Source organism: Neofelis nebulosa, chromosome 4 (genome assembly GCF_028018385.1).
Source record: "Neofelis nebulosa isolate mNeoNeb1 chromosome 4, mNeoNeb1.pri, whole genome shotgun sequence".
Classification (NCBI taxonomy): domain Eukaryota; kingdom Metazoa; phylum Chordata; class Mammalia; order Carnivora; family Felidae; genus Neofelis; species Neofelis nebulosa.
In genome coordinates, this window is record NC_080785.1 from 30,727,178 (window position 1) to 30,750,885 (window position 23,708).

General features: G+C 38.5%; 1 protein-coding gene across 6 annotated transcripts in view; it reads right to left on the reverse strand.

The window, feature by feature from the left end:
* CPED1 (cadherin like and PC-esterase domain containing 1) overlaps positions 1-23,708 on the reverse strand; it is a 270,661-nt gene that overhangs the window by 98,175 nt on the left and 148,778 nt on the right. For 4 of the 6 annotated variants that reach the window (XM_058724477.1, XM_058724479.1, XM_058724474.1 and 1 more), the window contains one exon: positions 20,187-20,234. The exons of the other annotated variants lie outside the window; for them this stretch is intronic. In XM_058724477.1, coding sequence (XP_058580460.1) covers positions 20,187-20,234 — 48 coding nt within the window. The remainder of the gene's footprint in view (positions 1-20,186; positions 20,235-23,708) is intronic. 6 annotated transcript variants of the gene reach the window in all.

A 23,708-nucleotide genomic window follows, 5' to 3' on the forward strand; every position in this document is an offset into this window, starting at 1 on the left:
TGAAGACGTCAGCTCACCCTATACCTCAACCACAGCATTTCCAAAACTCTTTATGGAAGAAATCATTTAAGTCTATATTTGTATTTTTTTGGAAGGGGAAGGGTATACAAGGTTTTAAAACTTTTTTTGGAATTTTTTTGTGACTTGAGAGTTTTCAGATAAAATCAGCTTTTCTGCTTCTCTAGAAAAATATTTGAAATGGGCAATTCCAGGAATTTGTACAGATTTAGTTTCAGTAGAGGTTTCAAGGTGCCAAGGAGAGAGAACTAATATGAACTAATATGCCCTTCTATGAGCTGGACAACTCAACACTCACCACATAGTCCATTTAATCCTTGCGTTAGGAAGGTACAATTTTATTGTTTCCTTTTATTTTATTTTATTTTATTTTATTTTATTTTACTTTACTTTATTTTATTTTATTTTATTTTATTTTTATTTTAAGAGAGAGAAAGAGCAGGGGAGAGGGGCAAAGGGAGAAAGGGGGGAGGGAGAGAGAGAGAGAGAGAGAGAGAGAGAGAGAGAGAGTCTTTAAGCAGGCTCCACGCTCAGCATGGAGCCCAATGCGGGGCTCGATTCCACACCCCCTGGGACCATGACCTGACCCGAAATCAAGAGTCTGACACTCAACCACCCAGGTTCCCCTGTTCCCATTTTAAGGCACAAGTGACAGAGCCAAGAGAGGAACCTGTATCTCTCTCACCGGGAAGCCATTCTACTAAAGAGAAAACATCTGGAAAATAACTTGGTCCTGATGCTTCTATATCCCAGTGGCGCTTTCCATGAAAACCAGCAAACCAGCCAGAATAGAAAAACATAAGCCGGCCCCATTCCTTGCTAGTCCTAAGCAACACCTTGTTGCTAGAATCCTCTCACTTCCTAGATAGTAATTTGAAGTTGCTATAGATCAAAACATGACAGATTTACTCTAAAGCTATCAATCCTTTTGTTCTTTGGAACACCGCTATTCACTATAATCACATGCTTCCTTTCCAAGGATTTCAAAAATTCCCATGACCAAAGTAATATATAAGTCACTTGAATTTTACTTCAGATCACCCTTGTCTTTTTCAAAATTGGGAGCATATCTGCTGAAAGAGTGTACAATGAGGTGCAATAAGGTACAATAAGTGTACAATAAGGTACAGCAGAGTCGTTCTTTCCACCCTGTAAATGCACAGAGTAGCAATCTTTTCTTTCTAAACCAACTCTGCTTGACAAGATATACTTGCTGTTGTGCAGATAAAAAAAATGTGTCTCCTTCCAGGAGCTGTTGCATGTCTCGGATATCTGTGCACTGCCGTCATGCCCCTTGCCTCTCCTTCTGGACATATTTGGTTCCTTTAATCATGGCAAATAAATCAGGGTTTCCATTCTCTTAACAGTTTTTCCTGCTTTTCTCTGAACTCCATCCAGTTGGTTTACGTTTTTAGTAATGAGCAAACCAAAACTAAATGTGATATTCCAACTGGTTCTCTTTTTTTTTGGGGGGGGGGGTAATATTCCAAATGTGATATTACAAAAGCTATCGGTCCCCTGTAAAACAGTTAAAAAAAAAAAAAAGAAGGAAAAAAAAACAAGCAAACCACGAGAAAGACAGTGGTGGCAGCAGTGAAATATTTTTTAGACTTTCCCTTTTCTTGCGGTGTTATTTGGTCGGCTTTGTTCGTTGTCTTTTCATTTTTGTTTGTTACCTTTGCTAGTGTTTGGAGCACTAAAAAGTTTCTTTCAGTGAAAACGTCCTGTTATTACTTTAACCCTACCCTGTGGACAGGGTCCTTTAAGTGCTTCGACCTGCCTGTCCTAAATCGCCAAGTGTCACTCATTCCCGGCTACTGGAATAGGAGGCGACTCATAGGAGGCGACTCACCAAGAGTCAGCTGGCTGCTTCCCGTAGCCCTGCTGCCCACATTTCTCGGAAAGAAGATACACCATATCCCAAGGTCTAGCTGCCTCGCCCAACAAATCTATTGTTATCAAGCACGGCTTCCCAGCTTCTGTCTCACTTTGTTGGCTCATTCTGGCCCCAGCTTCAGCCTTCCTCTACCACTCTTCCTACGCTGGTAAACAGCTATGTTGTGCTGACGAGTCCCAAAATATGATAGCCGTTAACTCAAAATATATTTTAACTTAAAAATCAGGCCTTCATTTTAAAGATAATCGATCTTTAATGTTGCACCTTTCTTGAAATATTCATGTTGGAATCCAAAAAACAAAAATGTCGGTGCAGTAATAACCCTGATGGCTTTTAGCTAAGGCAGAATGGAAGAGTAGTTGAGGACACAAGACTCTGGAACCAAACTGCATTTGAATCCCAGCTCCACTATTGCATGTAATCTCAGCGAGATACTTAACTGCCCTTGTGCCTCAGTTTTCATAACTATAAAATGGAGGCATGAATGATAACATCTATTTCACGAGGCTGCTGTGATGATTAAATCAGTATCAGCGTGTAACACACTACTATTTTGTGAGTTGTTACAAGCCCCTCTGAAGAATTGCATGTCATTGAGCTAAATGATAAAAGGAGATCTAAAGCTCCTTCGGGCCCCTGCCCCCATAAGTGATCTCTGTCTCACAGACATTGGTTTCTAGTTGGAAATTCAAAATATGTACACACACAAAGAAAAAGGACAATCATAGGACTATGTGTGTGTATACATATTTATATTTAATCTAGACCCATATTCATTTGTATAAAGTTTAAAGTTATTAATCACTAGAGACTTGTAAATGCTTCACTAATAAATCTAGATGATTCTTCTTAGCCTGATAGTTAGAGCCAGCTGGATCTTTCCATATATTGAGTAATAGATTAATGCATTTACTCCAATTTATCATAGATTATATTCTGTTCTGGACCTGCTTTGAACAAACTGAGACATAGTATAAAATCCTAAACTATTCAGGCATTTAGACTAACCAATCTCTCTCTCTCTCTCTCATCTATCTTTATTTTAAACAGACAGGCACATAAATCAAAATTCTGAAAGGACATATATCATATTTGTTAAAATATTTTATTGACATGGGGCGCCTGGGTGGCTCAGTCAGTTAAGTGTCTGACTTCGGCTCAGGTCATGATCTCAAGTTTCATGAGTTCAAGCCCCGCATTGGGCTCTGTGTTGACAGCTCAGAGCCTGGAGCCTGCTTCGGATTCTGTGTCTCCCCCTCTCTCTGCCCCTCCCCCTGCTTGTGCTCTCTGTCTCTCAAAAAATTAATAAATGTTAAAAAAAGTTTAAAAAATATTTTATTGACACCAATATCACTATATATTTTTGTGAGAAAGCAGCTTTCTATAATCTTTAAGTTTCATAGGAGACTTATTAACTATATTAAAGCAAAAGAAGAAAAAAATCTCCAGTATAATTACACCTTGAAATAGAGGAAAAAAAATAAGAAAAAAAACATTAGGAGTATTTCAGTCTTAAGAGAATTGAGAAAACTGTGAGATAAAAGAAAAAATATCCTTGGTTTTTAATACTTGCTAGTATTGTGAATTAAGCACTAGATTTATAGTTATTTGTAAATCTGCAAATATATGTCTCCAAACATTCAATCCATAAGATACTGACTTTTACCCATCCAGGGTGGAGGCCAGGGATTGTGCCTATTTTAATCCACACTGTATCTGATACATTGCAATGATAATAGTAACAATAATACGTGTTAATTTTTATTGAGTGCTTATTTTTTTGCCAGGCTCTGTTTCAAGCATTTTGTATATATTACTGTAAAGTTTATTTAATTGTAATTGCTAAGGTGGTAGGTATGTAAATTTATGATGAATCAAAAAATGTAAATGTATATGGAGAAGCACAAAAGACTTTTTAATGCCAAGCCGAATGAGGCTGGCGGTAAGGGTTGCCCACACCACATGAATGATAGAAACAGGGCTCAGAGAGGTACAGCTACCTGCTTAAAGTCATAGGGGAAGATCAGACATGTAGATTTCCTGATGATGTGTCTGATGTTCCTGAATGTAGGGCATCCCATCAACTTTGATGCATTAAGTTAATCACTCTGAAAACGGTATGTATTTCCTGTATGAATATACTCTGTGTCATTCATACATTCACTCAACAAACATTTGCTGGACATTGACCTTGTGCCACAGTGTTTCTCAGGGTAGCAGTGATAATCAAGACAAGGAAGAAATGGGACTGGGGAGAGAGAGATGCTGTAAACAACAGTGTCACTAAGGGGTGGTCAGTGTAAAATTTAGAAGTGTAAATTATGATGGGGGTCAACGGAAGAAGTGGTAATTCCCACAGACACTGATAAAATCATTTGCTTTAGTGGAATCCTCCCTAATGGGGGAAAAAAGAAATTTCGAACACAACTCTTTTAATGTAGTAAGAAAAAAATGTGAATCTATCTTGGATATTAACCCAGAATCAGTTTATCACTGTCCTAGAGAAATCACATTGGAGCACTATTATCCTGAACAGAGTGAAAAGAATGGCTTTGGCTGTCACTCTTCCTCTCTGGACACATTCATCACACGAGGATGAGCTCATTCATTCATTCAACAAATACTTATTGGATGTCCATCATGTGTCAGGCACTCTGTCAGGCATTGGGATATAAAAGTGATGAATTTAGAAGATCAACCATTAATTTTCTCAGGCCCCTACTTATATTTGATATTCTTGTTTAAATGAAAAATACTATGAAAATTATTATTATTACTATTATTATTATTGCCATGTGGCCACTATGTAGCCTCTTTTATTGGAGGATCTATTTTTCCTTCAATCAGTAATTGTTTATTAAGCACATACTCAGGCACCGGATTCAGCAGTGAACACAACAGACAAGAACCCCTGTCCTTACAGAGTTTTACATGAGAAGTCATCACAGGGAGATGGGCATAATGGGATAGATGATTATTTGATTTGGAAACATGGAAACAAATGATTGGAAAGAAATCAATTGCCTCCATCAAACTGACTTGGTTAATTCCAAAATCTGGGCCCCTTTCTGATAACTGCCCTGGGTCAGAGGCTCACCTGGAATGCTCACAGGTATGGTATATAAATGGGAGAGTATAAAATGGACCAGGTTATAACTCAGTGGAGAGTAAATCAGGTGACAGTAATAGCTGTCATCTGGGAAAATAGCCCTGGGATTGCCAGATCTTCATCAGGAACTAAAATTCAGATTTTCTTTTTTTTTTTTTTTTTTTTTTTAAACGTTTTTTATTTATTTTTGGGACAGAGAGAGACAGAGCATGAACAGGGGAGGGGCAGAGAGAGAGGGAGACACAGAATCGGAAACAGGCTCCAGGCTCCGAGCCATCAGCCCAGAGCCTGACGCGGGGCTCGAACTCACAGACCGCGAGATCGTGACCTGGCTGAAGTCGGACGCTTAACCGACTGCGCCACCCAGGCGCCCCTAAAATTCAGATTTTCATGTGAATCTTTTATTGTTTAAATTCTGGCAGCTACGTAAAAAATGAAAAGGATATTTTGATCAAACATTTTATCAAAGCTTTATGAAAACAAAGAAGTTTTGATTATTTGCTACCTTCTAATAAAACTAAACCTAATTCAATGCCATGCTGTTCTTAATATAAAATAAAAAACTCTATTTAAAAAAATACATTTTAAAAAGGGAAATAAGCAGGACTAAAACTTTAAAAAGTATAAATAATAAAGTTTTTTCTTAATTAAAGTTAATTTTTTTCTAATTACCTTCTTTATAGAACTTAATAATTTATTTTAATTTTACAATCATTTTAATACTTTCTTAGGAATATTATTTAAGCTAGTTTAACTTATTTGTGAAAGCTACAGGCAGCTTGTTAAATTTCTTTGACAATTTTATAAAACATGATGACCTGAAATCTATTTAGCATTGAAATGTGTAAACATATTCATTCATATGTGCATTTTGACCTGTATCTCAATTGCATTTCACATTTTTTTAAAAAAAACCTTGTAATTTTATTTTTTTAAAATTTTTTAATGTTTCATTTATTTTTTTGAGAGTGAGAGACAGAATGTGAGTGGGGGAGGGGCAGAGAGGAGGAGACACAGAATTTGAAGCAGGCTCCAGGCTCTGAGCTGTCAGCACAGAGCCCGATGAGGGGCCTGAATCCACAAACTGTGAGATCATGACCTGAGCCAAAGTCTGATGCTTAACTGACAAGCCACCCAGGCACCCCAAACCTTGTAATTTTTAAAGCTGTTTCACCAGAACATTTTGCAAGATGCTCTATTTGATATCAATTTCAATTGCTATCAGTCATCATTAATTTAGAAAATAAAAGACCTAGTTAAGGTTTTAAAATTCAGTTTAATTTTCCCTTTTCTTAAGACCATGACGGTTGTAAAGTTGTCATATTAAAATGTCTAGCTTAACAAATACTCTTGTTTCTGAAAAATTATATAGGAACATGTTTTGTCAATTAAAATCATGTATTAAATGTGATAAGAGAATCCAGAATTTTGATCGTTTGGATGGGGAAGACTACGTTTGAAACAGTCTTCTCACTAATATTTTAAGAACTATAAATTTTAAAAATTCACTTCAGATTTCCATAAAGTGAAAGTTTAAATATCCATCTGGTAAAGGGGTCAGCTGATAAGTAGCTTTTATTCGAGCAACTCTCTCCACACATTAAAACTCTGACCAGCAATAAATACTTATGCTATTATGGTGTCTAAAAAGTATGCCAGTAATGATGTACTCTGCACACACAGGGAAGCTGAATCGAGCAAGGATCTCAGGAACTGAACTCAGCCCTTGCAACTTTAAAAGCAGTAGACTCTTGAGATAAACTAAAACTAATAGGTTCCAGTAGGTTCTTTCATGCCTTAAAACCCACCCCAAGTTGTTTAACTTCTATATTAGATCCCAGATATGTTAAGACTCTGCCTCAAATAGCTATAGGATGCAGATAACGCATCTGTTATCTGCATTAAGTTTCCCATTTAGACTCTAGGCCGTGATTCTTTTCAACAACCCCATGATCTTGAATCTGATGTCTCACCTTGCTAGAATATGATGCCTATATTAAATAAACAGGCTGAAACTAGTGGAGGGTGAAGGATTCACTCTTGGTTGCATTCCAGAGAACTCCTTTCTCCATAGAGAAATGCATTCCGTTGACAGCCCTTTACTCTTAAGGTTCTTCCTCTTTCCTATGGGGACAGAGCAAAGTTTCTTATGCTCTTTTGCCATCATCATCCTGGCTGTGCTCTGATTTCATGACCTCTGAGTTAATCCTTCTTTTTTTCCTATTAGCAAGTGTAAGCAGGCCGACTTCAAACGAAATGCAATAGGTCACAAGGTTTAATGGGCACTGAGATAATCATCTAAATTACATTTCTAGGCCTGATGGGCTAGACAGACTTAGAGGGTGACTTTACCAGCATATTTGCTGTTAATCACAGCAAGATTGGTGGGTCTCCGAGTGTAGCTGCCTGGGCCTTCCTCCCTGAGAGGCTGGGTCATATTGACTGATTAGCAAAGGCAGCTGCGTTAACTTTAGTCTCCCACAAAATGTGTCGTGTCCCCAAAGGACATGAAAGTCAAATGTGGCCACACCTCAAACACCAGACGCACTCTTTTCATCTCGGTGGAATTATCTGCCCTCTCCTTGCAGATCATGGACTGCGGCACAACAGTTGTTGTTGATTTTCACGATCTGTTAACACTTAGGAATTTTTACATTAAAGAAATTTTTTCTACATTTATTTCCTGTAGCATTTAGGGCAATATCATAGCCTATTGTATATATATATATTTTTAGTACATGATTCTTAACTTTACAAGGAAGCAGAAACATGGAATTAGTCTACAGATAAAAGGAACCAAAATAATTTTTCACTCTTAAAATTCAAAGATACACATCTCCTTGGAATAGGCAGAGGGAGTACCACCATGAGTTGTTTTACAATTACAGGCTGGTCCAATTTGGTTTCCTATTTCAGTTCTTTATCAATGAAAACAGTGTTTCCTCTGATAGAGTATGATATTAGAATATAATGTTTAACTGAAACTCCCCCAAAGAATGAATGGAATCATTAAAAATCAATCAATATGCCTAATATATAGGGGCTCCTGGGTGGCTCAGTTGGTTAAGTATTTAGCTCTTGATTTTGGGTCAGGTCATGATCTCATGGCTTGTGAGATGGAGCCCTGCTTCGGGCTCTACACTGACAATGCAGAGCCTGCTTGGGATTCTCTGCCTCCCCCCCCCCCCCGCTCCTCTACTGCTCGCGCTCTCTCTCAAAATAAATACATTAATTAAAAAAAATAAAAATCAATCAATATGCCTAATATATGAATATAATACAGTATCTTTCATTTCTATAACACCTTCTAATTTCAATAACCTTTTATATCCATTGTCATTTTACTCTTAATAACAACCCAGTGAAATAGGTTGGGACAGATATTATTATCTCCATTTTATGGATCATAGGAATTTCCTGAGAAGTTAAACTGTGGCATCTCAATGTCACTGCACAAAAATCCAGATCTTCTGATGCCACACCTAATCCCTGTGTGTAGCTGAATAACATTTTGAGGGGCGCCTGGGTGGCTCAGTTGATTGGGCGACCAACTTCAGCTCAGGTCATGATCTCGCGGTTCATGAGTTCAAGAGCCCCATGTTGGGCTCTGTGCTGACAGCTCAGAGCGTGGAGCCTGCTTCAGATTTTGTGTCTTCCTCTCTCTGCTCCTCCCCAGCTCACACTCTGTCTCTCTCTCTCTCTCTCTTTAAAATAAATAAACATTAAAAAATCTTTTTAATAAAAAAAAATTTATTTTATTTTATTTAATAAAAAGAAAAGCATTTTGAAAAATGTGGTCTTCTGGTGGAATGCATTAATGGTTTAAAAAAATATCACTCACTCAAGGAGGACCTATTGGTAAGGGTAGTAGGTAAACTGTGTTTACTCAATGAGCATTCTAAAGTGACAAAGTCAGATACACTCAACTGATTTAACAAGAAGGATGTTGATTTGTGAAAATAGCTACATACATTAGAGTGTTTCTAAAAACTTGGATGACTCTGTATAGCGTGGAGTTTATAAAAGCCACAAGTACATGAAATCATAGTTTGGTTTGATTCTGAAGAGACCATGTAGACGTTTAACAAACAATGAAATACAAATGATTTTAGTGAAAGCCAGAATCAAAAGAAATGTTGGGCTTTATAAATCCCAATCTTAAAATATTTTAAGACTTTTTCTGAATTGTAAAAATTTTATTTCCTCCCAAACCACATACTATAAAAGGAGAAACAGAAAGAAAAAACAATTTAGAAACCTTAGACTCAGTGGCGGTTAATCATACAGAGGACAGAAGGAGGCAGTGGATGTATTATAAACTCCGTGGTGAAGGCTCTCGAGATTGGGGACAGAAGAAAAGAGAAGGAAATTAAGAGTGTCGGGGAATGAATTTCTAAGAAAAGGACTTTTTAATGACGTACAGATTGGTCAAATGATTGCTAAACATATCATCACTCTTTCACGACTGAGGAGTAGGAGGAACAGGATAAAATTATTGGAATATATTCACACAGCAATGGGTCATCACACATGAAATCTGGTCCATTAAGGAGCACAGCCTGTATTTTCATTACTGAACAATTTAGAAGTTTCAAATTTTTAAAATTTTAACATTTTGCTTTTAGAAATCGATTTTACCAAAACAGACAAAATCAACAGAACAAAATAAGAAACAACACTGGATCCTCAAATAAAGTCTTATCCAAAATATACTACTCTTTATGATATGTCTTTTATCTGGTATTTGGAGAAGTTTTCTTTTTTGTTTTGTTTTGTTCCATTTTGTTTTCACAGACCTGAATTATGTTTAACATGGGCAAATAAAACTAAAATACATAATAACTGATATTATCAAAATAATAATATTTTTAATGTTTGTTTATTTTTGACAGAGAGAGAGACAGAGAGTGAGCAGTCAAGGGGCAGAGAGGCAGGGAGGCAATCTGAAGTAGGTTCCAGGCTCTGAGCTGTCAACACAGAGCCCAACATGGAGCTTGAACTCAGGAACTGTGAGATCATGATCTGAGCCAAAGTTGGACCCTTACCGACTGATCCACCCAGGCACCCCTAAAATAATTATTGAAATATTCAGTCTGATATAATATGTTACATGCACAAAACATGAATGCCTTTCACAATACTGGATAATTCAAGAAAAAATACAGAAATGCATCTTTGTTGTTCAGAATCACTTACAGGAAAGGTTAGTAAGTATTAAGAAAAGGAATAAAAACACATTTGTGCCATAGAGAATACAGAATGATCAATATAGGATTGAAAATCAGAAGAAAGAAAGAAGGAAGAAAGGAAGGAAGGAAGGAAGGAAGGAAGGAAGGAAGGAAGGAAGGAAGGAAAGAAGAAAGAAAATCACGCTATGGGAAGCACCATAGAAAGGATTTATTTTGTTTCCTGGGAAACTATCTCCCTGGTGACATTACCTAGAAATCTGTTTTTTTCCCACACAGCAATAGAGTTTTTTGAAAAGTAAAGAAACAAGCTTTCCTATCATGCAAATACATGGACTACAGAACTGTGTTGGAAAGTGTGCACCTGGGCTACATAATCCTCAAAGCAGATACTACTGAGAAAGAAAAGGCATAAACTCAGGGATGGTAACAAGTGATGGTTCTCAAAGTGCAGACCAGAAGCGGGGATTCGCATCACCGGGAAACTGGTTAGACATGCAAATTCCCGGCCCACCTCAGGTCCTCCTGAGTCAGCAAGGGGCTGGAGCAAGCAACCTGTGCTTTCCCAAGGCTTCCAGGACATTTCAACATACATTCAAGTTTGAGAATCACTAGTGTAAAGAAAAGTAGTGACAGGGGAGGAGTGAAAGTGAAGTGAAGGTGGCTGAGGGTAGCAAGGGCAGTGAGCCCTGGAAAAATGGGAGAGGGTATCAAAAGCCCCTACAATGTGCACAAGCAATCAGTGACACATAAAGAAACTCAGATCTAGGTCAAAGTGACCTAAAGAGGTGTAATAGACTGGACCGGAGTTGGATGGCAAGCTGTGGGTCTAATCCTGCAGATCTGCTTTGTCTCACAGCTCCTTTAAACCCTGGGCCATGTAGCCAGAAGTAGGGCAGGGCATATGTCATGTGGAAGAGGGAGGGATCACAGGGTTTTATGCCCTTCAGATCAGACTTGTAATGTCCTGAACTTTTGCTCTTCGGTATTTGTAAAGACACCAACAGTGAAAGTAAGAGCACAGCATTTAGCAGTAACACAGACTGGGATATCCTTGTAATTTTTCATTTATTTAAAATGTATAGACTAGTAAGGTTTTAAAAAGTCATTTGGTCCGCCCAAGCTTGTGGTGCCTGAGTTCTTTCTTTAATTTTGCCACCAAATGGTCAATGGGTCTATGCTTTGGACACTTTAAAGGGAAATGTATTGCCTTTGGAGGGGGCCATTTTAATTTTGTCTTTGGAGAGTTATAGGTAGAACACACTTATATTGAATTGGTAGCTGTCTTCCTATTGTGAGGTTCAATAAAATACAAGAATTGGAGACATTTGTCATTTCTTTCACCACTTATTACTCAATGTTTTCTTGATTATCGGGAATCTTCTACAATGAAAAGCAGATACTCCTGTTCCATCTATTTGACAAACTGAACATGGACATATGACCTAAATTGTCCAACTGCGTATCCCACCCCAAGACTTTGATTTTGGAGCAAATGATACAAATAAGAAGGGACAGTTTTGAATTCATTTATTGGAAGGAAGCAGTGGCAGAAGCAGCAGCCTGTAGCTTCTGGAAGAGGGAGTATCTGGAACAGAGAGTGTGTCCAGAGGCAGCAGGAGGAATGGGGCCAGGAGTGGCATCCAGACCAGATGTTTCTCATGGTGTGATATTGTCTGTGGCTTCTTCAACTTCCTTTGATTCCTGTTTTCTGGTTCTTTAGTCCTCCCTCAATAGCTCAGTTCTGTAAGTTACCAGATATGTTTTGAGTAAGTCCATTTCCTGCTTAGGTTAGCCAGAGTTGATTTCAATTTCTTGCACCCAAGATCCTTGACTAATGGATGGAAGATTGTAGGAAGTTGCGAGGGGGGAAGAAATAATGAATTTGACATTAAATATGTTGAATGTGACAGAGAATTATCTAAGTAAAAGTGGTTAATATATAACTAGAGAAGTGGATGGAACCCATGATGAGGATTCAGACTGGAGGTAGGCATTTCGTAGCCATCTTAGATTTAAAGTCCTAGGACCTGGAAGAAGTATTCACAGAAGAAGATGAACCTTATTTGGAATCTTTTCTTTGCTTCCTAGCATCCATCTTCTCTGGAAAGACTATTCCTAATTTCTTTTGGTGATTGATTCTTGTCCATAGCTAGCTATGAGCTTTAGAAGATTGACCTCTTACCAGCTGTAGAGATAGACTGGCTTAATTCAATAAAAAGTAAATAATAGGGCAGAAAATCTGATCAGAGATGAGATTTGTGCAGATTTTTCAAGAACTCCTAGGAATGTGATCTGAGGATATAAAGTCTAGTATGGCCATAGCCAAGTGCAGACATGGAAGAGGACCCACACTGCCCAAAGGCTCCCAGGTGGAGTCTGCGAGAAAAGCAACAACTAGAATGCACAGCAGTGAGATGGAGAGGAAACAAAGGACATCATTTAAGTACTAAATCAAACTCCAACTAAAGCCAAAAAAAAATCTCAATTTTTCAGTTACACCAGTTAGCAAATCCCCTTTATTTTAAAATCCACATCAAGTTGGGTTTTTAACACAAGTAATATAAATTGTTCTAACCATTTAACCTTTCTTCTCAGCTTTCATCCTTCCGACCTCCCTCACCAATTAAGTTTATCATTTATAATATGACTGAATTGGGTGACATCAGAATACACACAAACTAATGGACTGTGAGTTGAATCTGATCACAAAAATTTTATTTATTTGTTTGGCTGACAGAAGGTTGGTTCCTTTTTAAAAATTATTACCAGTATATAAAATTTGGGAGGTATCCCATCAAAATCCATACATTTGATGGCTTTTGAAGACTCAGAAGATCTGACGCTACTAAGCCAGAATTCCAAAAAGGCAACAATCATCTTGAGCTGCACGGCTACTCCTCACTTTTTTTTTTTTTTTTTAATATTTTTTTTTTCAACGTTTTTTATTTATTATTTTTGGGACAGAGAGAGACAGAGCATGAACGGGGGAGGGGCAGAGAGAGAGGGAGACACAGAATGGGAAACAGGCTCCAGGCTCCGAGCCATCAGCCCAGAGCCTGACGCGGGGCTCGAACTCACGGACCGCGAGATCGTGACCTGGCTGAAGTCGGACGCTTAACCGACTGCGCCATCCAGGCGCCCCTACTCCTCACTTTTAACAAGGCGTATGTCTTCCTTTTGCCACAGTCCATGCCACTTCCTATTGCCTCACTTTTGGCCTAATTCTATCAGATATTTTACCCACCTCTGGAAGGATTTGTGTTTGCAACCCAAATAAGTGGTCAGTGAGGTCTCCCAGGTCTCTGAAATTATTTCATTTAAGTAAAAAGCAAACAAAGGAATGTAAACAAAATGCAGTGAAACTGCTAATCTTGGAAAAAGAACTAACAGACACTTGGAATCCTAACCATACTCTGCATATTAGGCTTACTGGAATTTATTGGGGGGCAGAACATGATTTGATTATGAAAGATACCCAAAGCTCTGATAACAGGCATTTTACTTTATGGTTAAGCAGGCTTCCTCATTTGTCATCTGGGGTAAAAGTAACTTAGTAGTTTAAGAGTGGCTTATTGCATAAGAATTAATACCATGAGCTTTAAAACCAGATAGACATGAATTTAAGTCCCAGGTCCTCCCTTGTTTGCTGTGATGATAGTGTCTATTACTTATGGTTATCATGTACATTAAGTGATAAGATGTGCCAAGAACAGTATGTGGCATATGGACATTTATTATGATAGACCACTCTACGGCACGAGCTTATTCCAATCACGCATAATAGCTCTGATTGAAGAGCCTCAACTTGGAAGTTACAAATAAGTAGTAATTTTATTTTTTGCATTAACTACTACTCTCACACTCCATTGACTGAACTACCCTTTTTCTTAATGGGCCTGACTCCCTTAATGATATTAAAGCCCTATATCATTACACTTTAGTTATTGCCAGTTATAAAAAGTCTCATTTTCATTATAAAGACTTGGGTTTATTCACTAAAATTTTAATTTCATATTGGATCCACAGCTTTCCGCAGGAAAGTGATTTGTAGCCTCTACAGTTTATGACGTATAGAGAGAGTGATAGATTTAATTCTAAGATTGCTCTTACAATTCCCATCCTCTGGCGTATATACATTTCCTCTACTTATTCAAACACTACTCTAGGGGCACCCGGGTGGCTCAGTCGGTTAAGCATCCCACTTTGGCTCAGGTCATGATCTCATGGTTCGTGAGTTCAAGCCCAGAGTTGGGCTCTGTGCTGACAGCTTAGAGCCTGGAGCTGCTTCAGATTCTGTGTCGCCTCTCTCTCTGCCCCTCCTCCGCTCACACTCTGTCTCTCTCTCAAAAATAAACATTAAAAATGTTTTTAAAAAATGTTAAACAAACACTACTCTAGGTGTTACTATGGAGGGATTTTGCAGATGTCATTAATGTCCAAAATCAGTTGACCTTAAATTAGGGAAATTAAATGCAGGTCTAGGAAAGACAGAGAGACAAAACCTGAGAGTGATTCAAGGTGTGGGAGATTCTTCCATTGCTAGCTCAGGAGACAGAAGGAACCACATGGCAAGGAATGTGTGCAGCCTCTGGGGGCAGAGAGCAGCCCTTGGCTGACCCTTAGCAAGGAAATGGAAACATCAGTCCTACAGCCACAAGGAACTGCATTCTGTGACAGTCTGAATGAGCTTGGAAACCTATTCTTCCCCAGAGCCCCCAGATAGAAATTCAGCCTGACCAATCCCTTGATTTCAGCTTTGAGCCCCTGTGCAGAGAACCAAGTCATACTCTCCCTGGCATTCTGAATTACCAAACTGTGAACTAGCTAATGGGTATTGTTTTAAGCTGCTAAATCTGTGCTAATTCATCATACAGCAATAGAAACCTAATATTGGAAGGTTGGAGGTAGTGGGTGGGCCCTACTCTCTCACAGTTTCCCTAAACTCACGCCTCTTGATTTGTGATAGGACGAAGGAGAGGGGAAAAGAGATCTCCTTTTCAGTGGTCATCACTGTTGATCTAGCTCATTGTTTACCTTTGATGTAGATGGGGGTCTCCTCAAATAAGCCCTGATGATGAAGCAGCTGTCTGGAGACTCGAGGGTCTCAGCTACCTTTTCCAGTGTATCCTGACATACTTATAGTCTCAGGAACATTTTTTGCCCCATGCTGGGTCCCTACTAGGCCTTCTGAACCTAGTTTCTTCGACATTTTATTGCTTGGATTCTATAGGCTGTGGCCTTCACCAATGGCAGTATCTCAGAGAGATTTTCTCCCTCTCTGGTAGTAGAAGGCCATTCTACAAGCCCTGCAAACTAAGCAGACATCCAAACAGGTAATCAAGCATCTTTCTCTCCTTCTTAAAGTCATGTCCAAATGTCACAGGTGATTATCTCAGAGAGGAGAAACTGGGGACTCCTCTTCCTTCACCCCTTGGGAGCAGAGGGAAGGAGGTAGCTTTTCCTCACAAGGAATACAAGCTCCAAAGGTCAGCTCTTCTCTCTCAATGCCCTCATACCTCTCTTGCTGCTGAGTTTGTGAAAGTCTGAGGCTAACAAGGAGGCTTTCTTTCTACTAAAACATGAAGAACTTAGATACTGAATTATTTGGTAAACTTCAGGACAGGAATGATGCCATCATTATACAATGATGCTGCCAATGTAACGAGGCATTTTAACATTTTTGAAAGAGTCTTATTCATATGATCTAGAGCATAATAGCTTTAAAAATAGAACATATATTTAATTTTGTATCTAGCTTGGAAGTGTCACTTAATTTTGTAAATATTAATTAAGAATCTTCTAGGCATTGTGCTAAGAGAAGTGATCAAAGATCTACGTTTTGGCCTGGAGAAACTGTGTGTGTACGTGTGTGTGTGTGTGTGTGTGTGTGTGCGCATGTGTGTGTGTGAGAGAGAGAGAGAGAGGCAAAGAGGTAGCAGAGAGACAGAGAGTAAGCCCCAGGACAACTATAGTGTCATAATAAATATATCCACAATGATTTCACTATTTTGAACAATACTGTGCCAATGGGTAGAGGAATCCACTGTATTTAAAATAGGATTTGGGGTGCTTGGGTGGCTCAGTTGGTTGAGCGCCAGACTCTTGATTTTGCCTCCCAGGATCGTGGGGTTGAGCATGGAGCCTGCTTAAGATTCTCTCTCTCTCTCTCTCTCTCTCTCTTTCCCTTCCCACCCTCTCAAATGAAAATAAATAAATAAATAAATAAATAAATAAATAAATAAATAAAGGATTTGAATGATGCTGTGAGTGCTTCTTCTGGTAAGAAATAAAAATAAGAAGTAGTTTTATGTAAAAATATATTTAAGCTTAAACATTTTAAGATTTAAACATGGATGTTACTTCAGATGTTTCCTTGGCATAATGAATCCATGCACTTTGTTTTTGAAAAAGCAAAATACAACAAAACAAAAAGTGAAAAACACACACAAACTTTTGATCAAGTCAGAGGCCTCTCTGATCTCTCAAGAAGCGGGATCTCGCTGAAAAGAGATCATCGCTCTCTACTCTTGGATCTTTGGGGCAGTTTTGAAGAATCTTTTACAAATTAGAAAGATGAATTGCAGCAATGTCTTTTCCTCTATTTTTAATGTGAAATTTAAACTTTATAGCATTTGTTATTATACCCAATAAAAAGTGAAATCTTTGTGCATCTGCAAAAGCAACTTTTGAAGTAGGATATGTCTATCAACATACTTATTAGAAGCATTTTTCCCCCCTACAGTTTTGGAGAGTCTGAAAATCAGAGCCAGTATGGTTTAGATATTCATAATTGTTTACACATGTCTCAATAACAAAATATATTTGGGGGGTTGGTGCTTTACTTTTAGGATTTGGGACAGCTGGAAATTATTATTATTATGGTTAAAAGTGTTCTTACTGGATAATGGTGTTAAAAAGAATATAATCTTTCAGACGCTTCCTCTTAACATGGAATGTATATTATTTCATTAAGTTGAGTTAAATATGGATTGGCTATTGTCTGGTCAGTTACACATGAAGGTGACTGAGGAAATAGATTCTCAGAAAAAGCATCGAATAAAAATGACTGTGGTTTATTATTATCAATATTATTATTGTTATACAGAGAAACCTTAGTACTCCTTCTAAGGGCTAGATAGCTAATATTGCACATATTGCAGTGACAGATTCTAATTAAATGTTTAAGAAATGGGACACCGTTTCCAATCATGATACACGTATCAAATACCTTGGAGATGTGTAAGAATTCTTTTGGTATTTGCTTATCCAGAAAAAAAATAGTGATTAGTAAGGGAATCTGTGGCTCCCAGAACCCAGAGTGTTTCTTGTAAAGAGCCAGACTATATTAAGAGCCAAGAGGAAGCCAGGTTCAAAGGAAATTCATCTAATATTTGTGCTCTGGTTATGAAAGGGGTGAGAGGCTGTTCATCAGCAGCATGTGGCCAGTTGGCAAGGAGGGCTGTGGGCCAGGCCGAGGGGTTAGCGTGATCACAGATGGACTTAGCATGGGAAAGAGGATGCCAGAGAGTCCTAGGCAGTGCATGCTATTTTGGGGGCTTTGCATGAATCATTTTTTTCATTCAGTGCCAGCACTGACGTAGACAAATGTATATGTTGATTGGCTATTGAAGATCTGCAGATTACCAAAGTAAGTCCCATCTTTGGAGACATCACTCAAAAAGGATTGTTTTTTAAATGACAATTTATAACTACCTCTAAATATAATGTCTTTTTTAATAAAAACTTTTTTACTTACAGTTTTTATAGTTTGTTACATGAAGAGGATGCTACTAAGACTTAACAAATAGGGGTATGGAATAACTGACTACATATTCTGAAGAAGAAATAGAGATCTCTTTAGTCAAGCAGAGTGGTCAGCAAATTTGCAATTGATGGTTCATTTAATACATGTAGAAAGAGAAATTTTGCATTGGAGACTTAAGGATATGGAGCTGGCTCAACAACTCAGGAAACATGTCTAGGTCTGGATTCCAATAATTCTTTTACATGAGGTACAACGACTAACTGCCAGAAGGTTTGATAACCAGCCCATAGGTTTTCATCCCTACTCTGCCACTCACTGGCAATGAAACTTGGTAAATTATTAAGGATGGATGTTGGCAAGTTATTGAAGTTTATTCTTTTTTTTTTTAATTAAAAAAAATTTTTTTTTAACGTTTATTTATTTTTGAGACAGAGAGAGACAGAGCATGAACGGGGGAGGGTCACAGAGAGAGGGAGACACAGAATCTGAAACAGGCTCCAGGCTCTGAGCTGTCAGCACAGAGCCCGACGCGGGGCTCGAACCCACCGACTGCAAGATCGTGACCTGAGCTGAAGTCGGACGCTTAACCGAGCAAGCCACCCAGGCGCCCCTTAAGTTTATTCTTATGCAGGATGAGGGGTTGGATATTTAAGATCTCCCCAACTCTGAAGTTTAGCGCAACACTGAAATGCAAGATTCACGAATAACCTTAAAATGAATATACCTGCTGCCCACAGAGCTATTGGTCCATCCTTCCGCTAGAGACAGACCAGCTACTCATATTCTCCTCTACTAGAATCTTCCCCATTAATGGCCTGGGCCATGGAGCCCTTCATCCACACAAAATCCAGCATAATTGTCCCTTTCCTCAGGACCCTTCTCGCTGTATTAAATATCATACATTAGGAGAATTTTTGGAGGTCCCCTGTAACCTAGCCTCACTTGTAAATATGCTTCTAAAGAAAAAAAAATGACAAGTTCTAAACAATAACCTACAAATTAACTTTTGAGGCCAAAGTCTTTTGGAAACCATATACTTATTTCAGCAATCTAGTTTTGGACTGGAATATAGCGGCTAACAGCAGAGCTTATGAGTAGCAAAACCCATTGCTCGTAGGTTGCAAAGCTCTGGGACCAGGCTGCCTGGGTTCCAAAACGGGCTCTGCTACTTGTAATTGTGCCTGTGGGCATTTCTCCATCTGTGAAATCATCGGGCATTATCAAAGTATCTGTCTTGTCAGTGTTTTACATTGTGCTGAGAACAGAGCTAACGAATGTAAAGCAATTAGAATAGGACCTGGCACACAGTGAGGCCTAAAAAAATGTTAGATACTACGCATTTTAAATCTCAAAAGTGACAAATCTCTCATCTGTGAAGATGTATTAGCATTTGGAGCAAACTCTGATTTTAAACAAGTCGGGGAGAGTTTCGCAGTTTGGGTTGAAATTATGATGTGAATTTACATGATGGGGCATATTTTCTCATTTAGATTATTATCAGGTGTGAATACATTTATTGTCATTGGAAGTGATGGCTTTCAAAAGTGACAGTGCTTTTTAAAAAAATTATACACACTAAAAAATTAAATCACATCAGAGTTATACCTTCCGTCTGATGACATTTAGGTATCCTACATCTTTGTCCTTGGCTGCTCATCATAAAAATGGCGCAGGAACACTGATCTTCTCACCTTTAAAGTAATCCGCCAGATAATATCTGTGAAGGATGTCCCAGCATTTGGCAAAGAAATACTTCTCCTCTTTTTGTGAAGTAACTCTCTAGTTCTCGGTCTATGAGACTGCCAATATGATGGCATACAAAATTAGTTGTGCAACTATCAATTTTAAAACACGTTCAGGACAAATTTTACATTGAATTCTGGAAGTTTCATTTTATTACATTTACCATAAAATTTATTGTATAATTTAGCACAGGTGGTTGCTCTGCAAAGCCCTTCATGTTTTTATATCTTATTAAATCTAAACTTAAATATAAGGAATTTAAAAATCTCCAATTCAGTTTTTTAAAAAGCCTATTTTAAACTTTCCTCTTATACCAACCTGAAGACATTTTATTTGTCTATTTATGTTTGGCAAACTTGTATATTGAGCTCTGTCTGTAGCACCAGCATTATTCCAAATTCTAATTATATTAACTCAGTTTTTCCTTAAAACCACTCTATGGGATCAGTAGTATTATATCCCTACCTGACAGATGAGAAACTGGTCTAAGTTCTCCAACACGTAAGTGGTGAGCTGTGAATCAAATTCAGACAGCACAAATAATATTTTGATCAAAGTATTTAAGAGAAGTTACTCCACTTCAAAGAAAAATTTTCCCTTCCTTGGTGTTTCTTAAACCTTTGAAATCTGGGTCCTTTAACTTTATCAGTAATTTAACTTTAAAATAACCTATGAGGTCTGGAAAAATCATTCTCAAGCATTTGGGTCAGGGGAGGGGGTGGTTAGACGAGGTAAAAACCCAGGAATGTCAGTGAAAGTCTGCCCCACATTGCTGAAGAATGAGATCCTAAAGAGATGGGGGGCCACTGGGGTGGAGAGACCTGGTCTGCTTTGAAGAATGAGGTCATGTTCAATGTTTTAAACTCATTAGTCCTGCCTAAAAAAAGGATGTGGATGAAAAAGGAAAAAAAAAAGACAAATTAGCATCATTTTCCAAAGAAGTTAAATATGTCAGGCTGTAGAGTGTCCTAATTCTGCCTTCAGGGAACATATGTCAAACTAACTTGTAGTTCTGCAATCGGTGAAACTGTCTGCAAGGAATACCCCATCCCTCATTCTTGTTCCTACAACACATACCTACTGAAGGAAATGTTACAGTTGGTCAGACGCATGTAGAAATTTTGTTTGCATTACCTAATTAAGCCTTTGGGCCAACCTTTCTTTGAACAAAAAACAATTTGTTATAGCTTGATGAGAGAAAGCACATCAATGGCTTTGACTAATTAGGACAGTATAAAGAGTCCAAGTGACATATTATTAGTTTTCCCCATGTTTCCAGGACCACCATTACCTACAACTTATAACCGCTTTCTGAGAGAAGAAGAGGGAGAAAGAGAATCTCAAGCAGGATCCATGCCCAGAGTGGAGCCCAACACGGGCCCCATCCCACGACGACCCTGAGATCATGACCCGAGCCGAAATCAAGAGTCAGACGCTTAGCCGACTGAGCCACCCTGGTGCCCTTAAGTTGTCTTATACGTAGCCAAACTCTGTTGTTTGATGGGGCCAATTTTTTTTTTTTTTAATGTAAGTCATATTCCAGGCTTGGTTTGGTAGGGACAGAAGAACCTATTAAATGCCTAATCCAGGACCCAAGCTCTCTCCCCTCTCTTGCCACCATCCTCACTATCTTGCTGTGTACCTTTGCTAGAGTTAGTTTGGACTTCAGAAATGGGGAAGAAATGGAGAAACAGATAAAAGCTCAAGGGGCCCTTTGGAGCAATGAAAGCCCACAAAGAAGTGGGTATTAGGATTCGGAGTTATCAAAAAAGAAACCCCATTTATCTGCTTCGTTTTTAGCCACAGCTTCCTTCAAAGTTTCAAATGTCACATTTGAAATCTGGTTACTCTAACAGAATATTTTATTTAAAGACCTGCCAGCGTTCTTTTCTGTTTCCCTGTGAAGTTTTGAAATCAGAAGACTAATTCGTTAACTTCAAACAAAAATGAGTGTACATATACAGAAGATTGTACTCAGAGAAACTTCTGGATGCTGAAGCCAAGAAGAACTCATTCTCTTCCACACTGTATTGGTGCGGCTGCACTAATGATAGTAGAAGTTTGTTTCTTCTTGCAAAGGAAGCAGATGTGACTTGGAGAATGAAACATGGAGAACAGATGTGCTGAGCAAAAGTTTTTATTTCAGTGGTAATTTATCTGACCATAAGTTATATTAACTCATGAGGTGAGTGTTTAACATAGCTCTTTTTCACCAACTCAGAAAGATAATTTATACAAGCACTCAAACAGATCATGAACTAAAGAACACAGCCCTTTCCATCTTCACTTGCTTTTTAAAAAAGCTGAATGCTGGGGCGCCTGGGTGGCGCAGTCGGTTAAGCATCCGACTTCAGCCAGGTCACGATCTCACGGTCCGTGAGTTCGAGCCCCGCGTCAGGCTCTGGGCTGATGGCTCGGAGCCTGGAGCCTGTTTCCGATTCTGTGTCTCCCTCTCTCTCTGCCCCTCCCCCGTTCATGCTCTGTCTCTCTCTGTCCCAAAAATAAAAAAAAATAATAAAATAAAAATAAAAAAAAATAAAAAAGCTGAATGCTAAATAAAAACTCCCAAGCCTAGGATGTATGTGAATGCTTACTGGCCACTGAGGGGGCTACTGCAGTAAAAATGTCTGGGTGTGTGCGAACGGCTCATAGAAATAACATTTCACTCCCCTTGCTGCTACATAGGCTCTTGAAGAATCCTGGTAAAGGTGTTCTCAGTCCCTGCACAGAACCTAAAACACCTGCAAAGGGCTAAGTTTAAGTCAAGAGCATTTAACTTGAAAGAATGCCTACAGCCCGGGTCATTGATAATGCTACGGATGCCTCTGCTATACATCTTTTAGAGTGAAGAAGGAAAGTGGGGCCAACTTCTCTATTATGCATAATGGGAACCATGCCTACAGCACATAGTACTAATTTTAGGAGCCCAAGAAAATATTTTAATATCCTGTCTAATTAGAAGAAAAAACAACTCTTCAAAGTGTGTATGTATGTATTCATGTGAGTATACCAACACAGTTGAAAAATATAATTTTAAGTATTTTTTTCATGAAAGAAGGGGTCCATGAAGGCAAAGGTGCCTAGGACTCATGAACGTCTGGAATACAACTGTGTGGATCAGCCCAGGTAACTCACTGTCCTTTCTACTTCCCAAACAGTTCTTCCTGTCCTGATTCCTTTCAAATTCCAGCATCCTTGCTATTATTGGCTTCTACTTCTTTCGCTATTCTCTTTCTTCTTCTTCTCCTTCTCTATATAACTGCAGGTAAGTCCTAGAGGTGCTTCTGAACAAAAAGAGTTTTCATGATGATGATGATGCTAGTCACGATCATGATGAAGATGCTAATTCAATGCTGACTGAGTACTTAATCATGTACGAGGCTTGTGATAAAACTTTGCATTTGTCATCTAGTTGAATACTTTGAACTATTCTATAAGATAGGTTCCGTTACTAGTTTTATTCTTAAAAATAAGGACACTGAGGTTTAGAGAGCTTATATGCTTTGCATTAGGAGATACAGCAAATTAGGCTAGTTAGAAGCAGAGGTGGGACTGAAACCCAGGCTTCCCTGATAGCAATTATGGTCATAAGCCTTGGAGTCCATGGCTTATAACTTATGATTTTTTTAAAGTAGGCTCCATGCTCAGCACAGGGCTTGAACTCATGACCCTGAGATCAAGAGTCACATGCTCTACTGACTGAGCCAGCCAGGTGCCCCTATGGCTTTTAACCACTAGGTTAGGAAAATGGCCTGACATAATTTGCTAAGATGCAAAATTTGCTCTATAAAATACTTTTGACGGACAAAAGGGACTTTCATCCTGTTCATAGCACAAGAGAAAACTCTGACATTTACGATTAAGACATTCTCTTCTACATGTGTGAGTACTAAATGTAGTATTTATTCACGGATTCAGGAACCTATTAATTTTCACTCATTAAATAAGGCAGAGAGCTATCATGACAAATCACTGAAGGTGGAAACT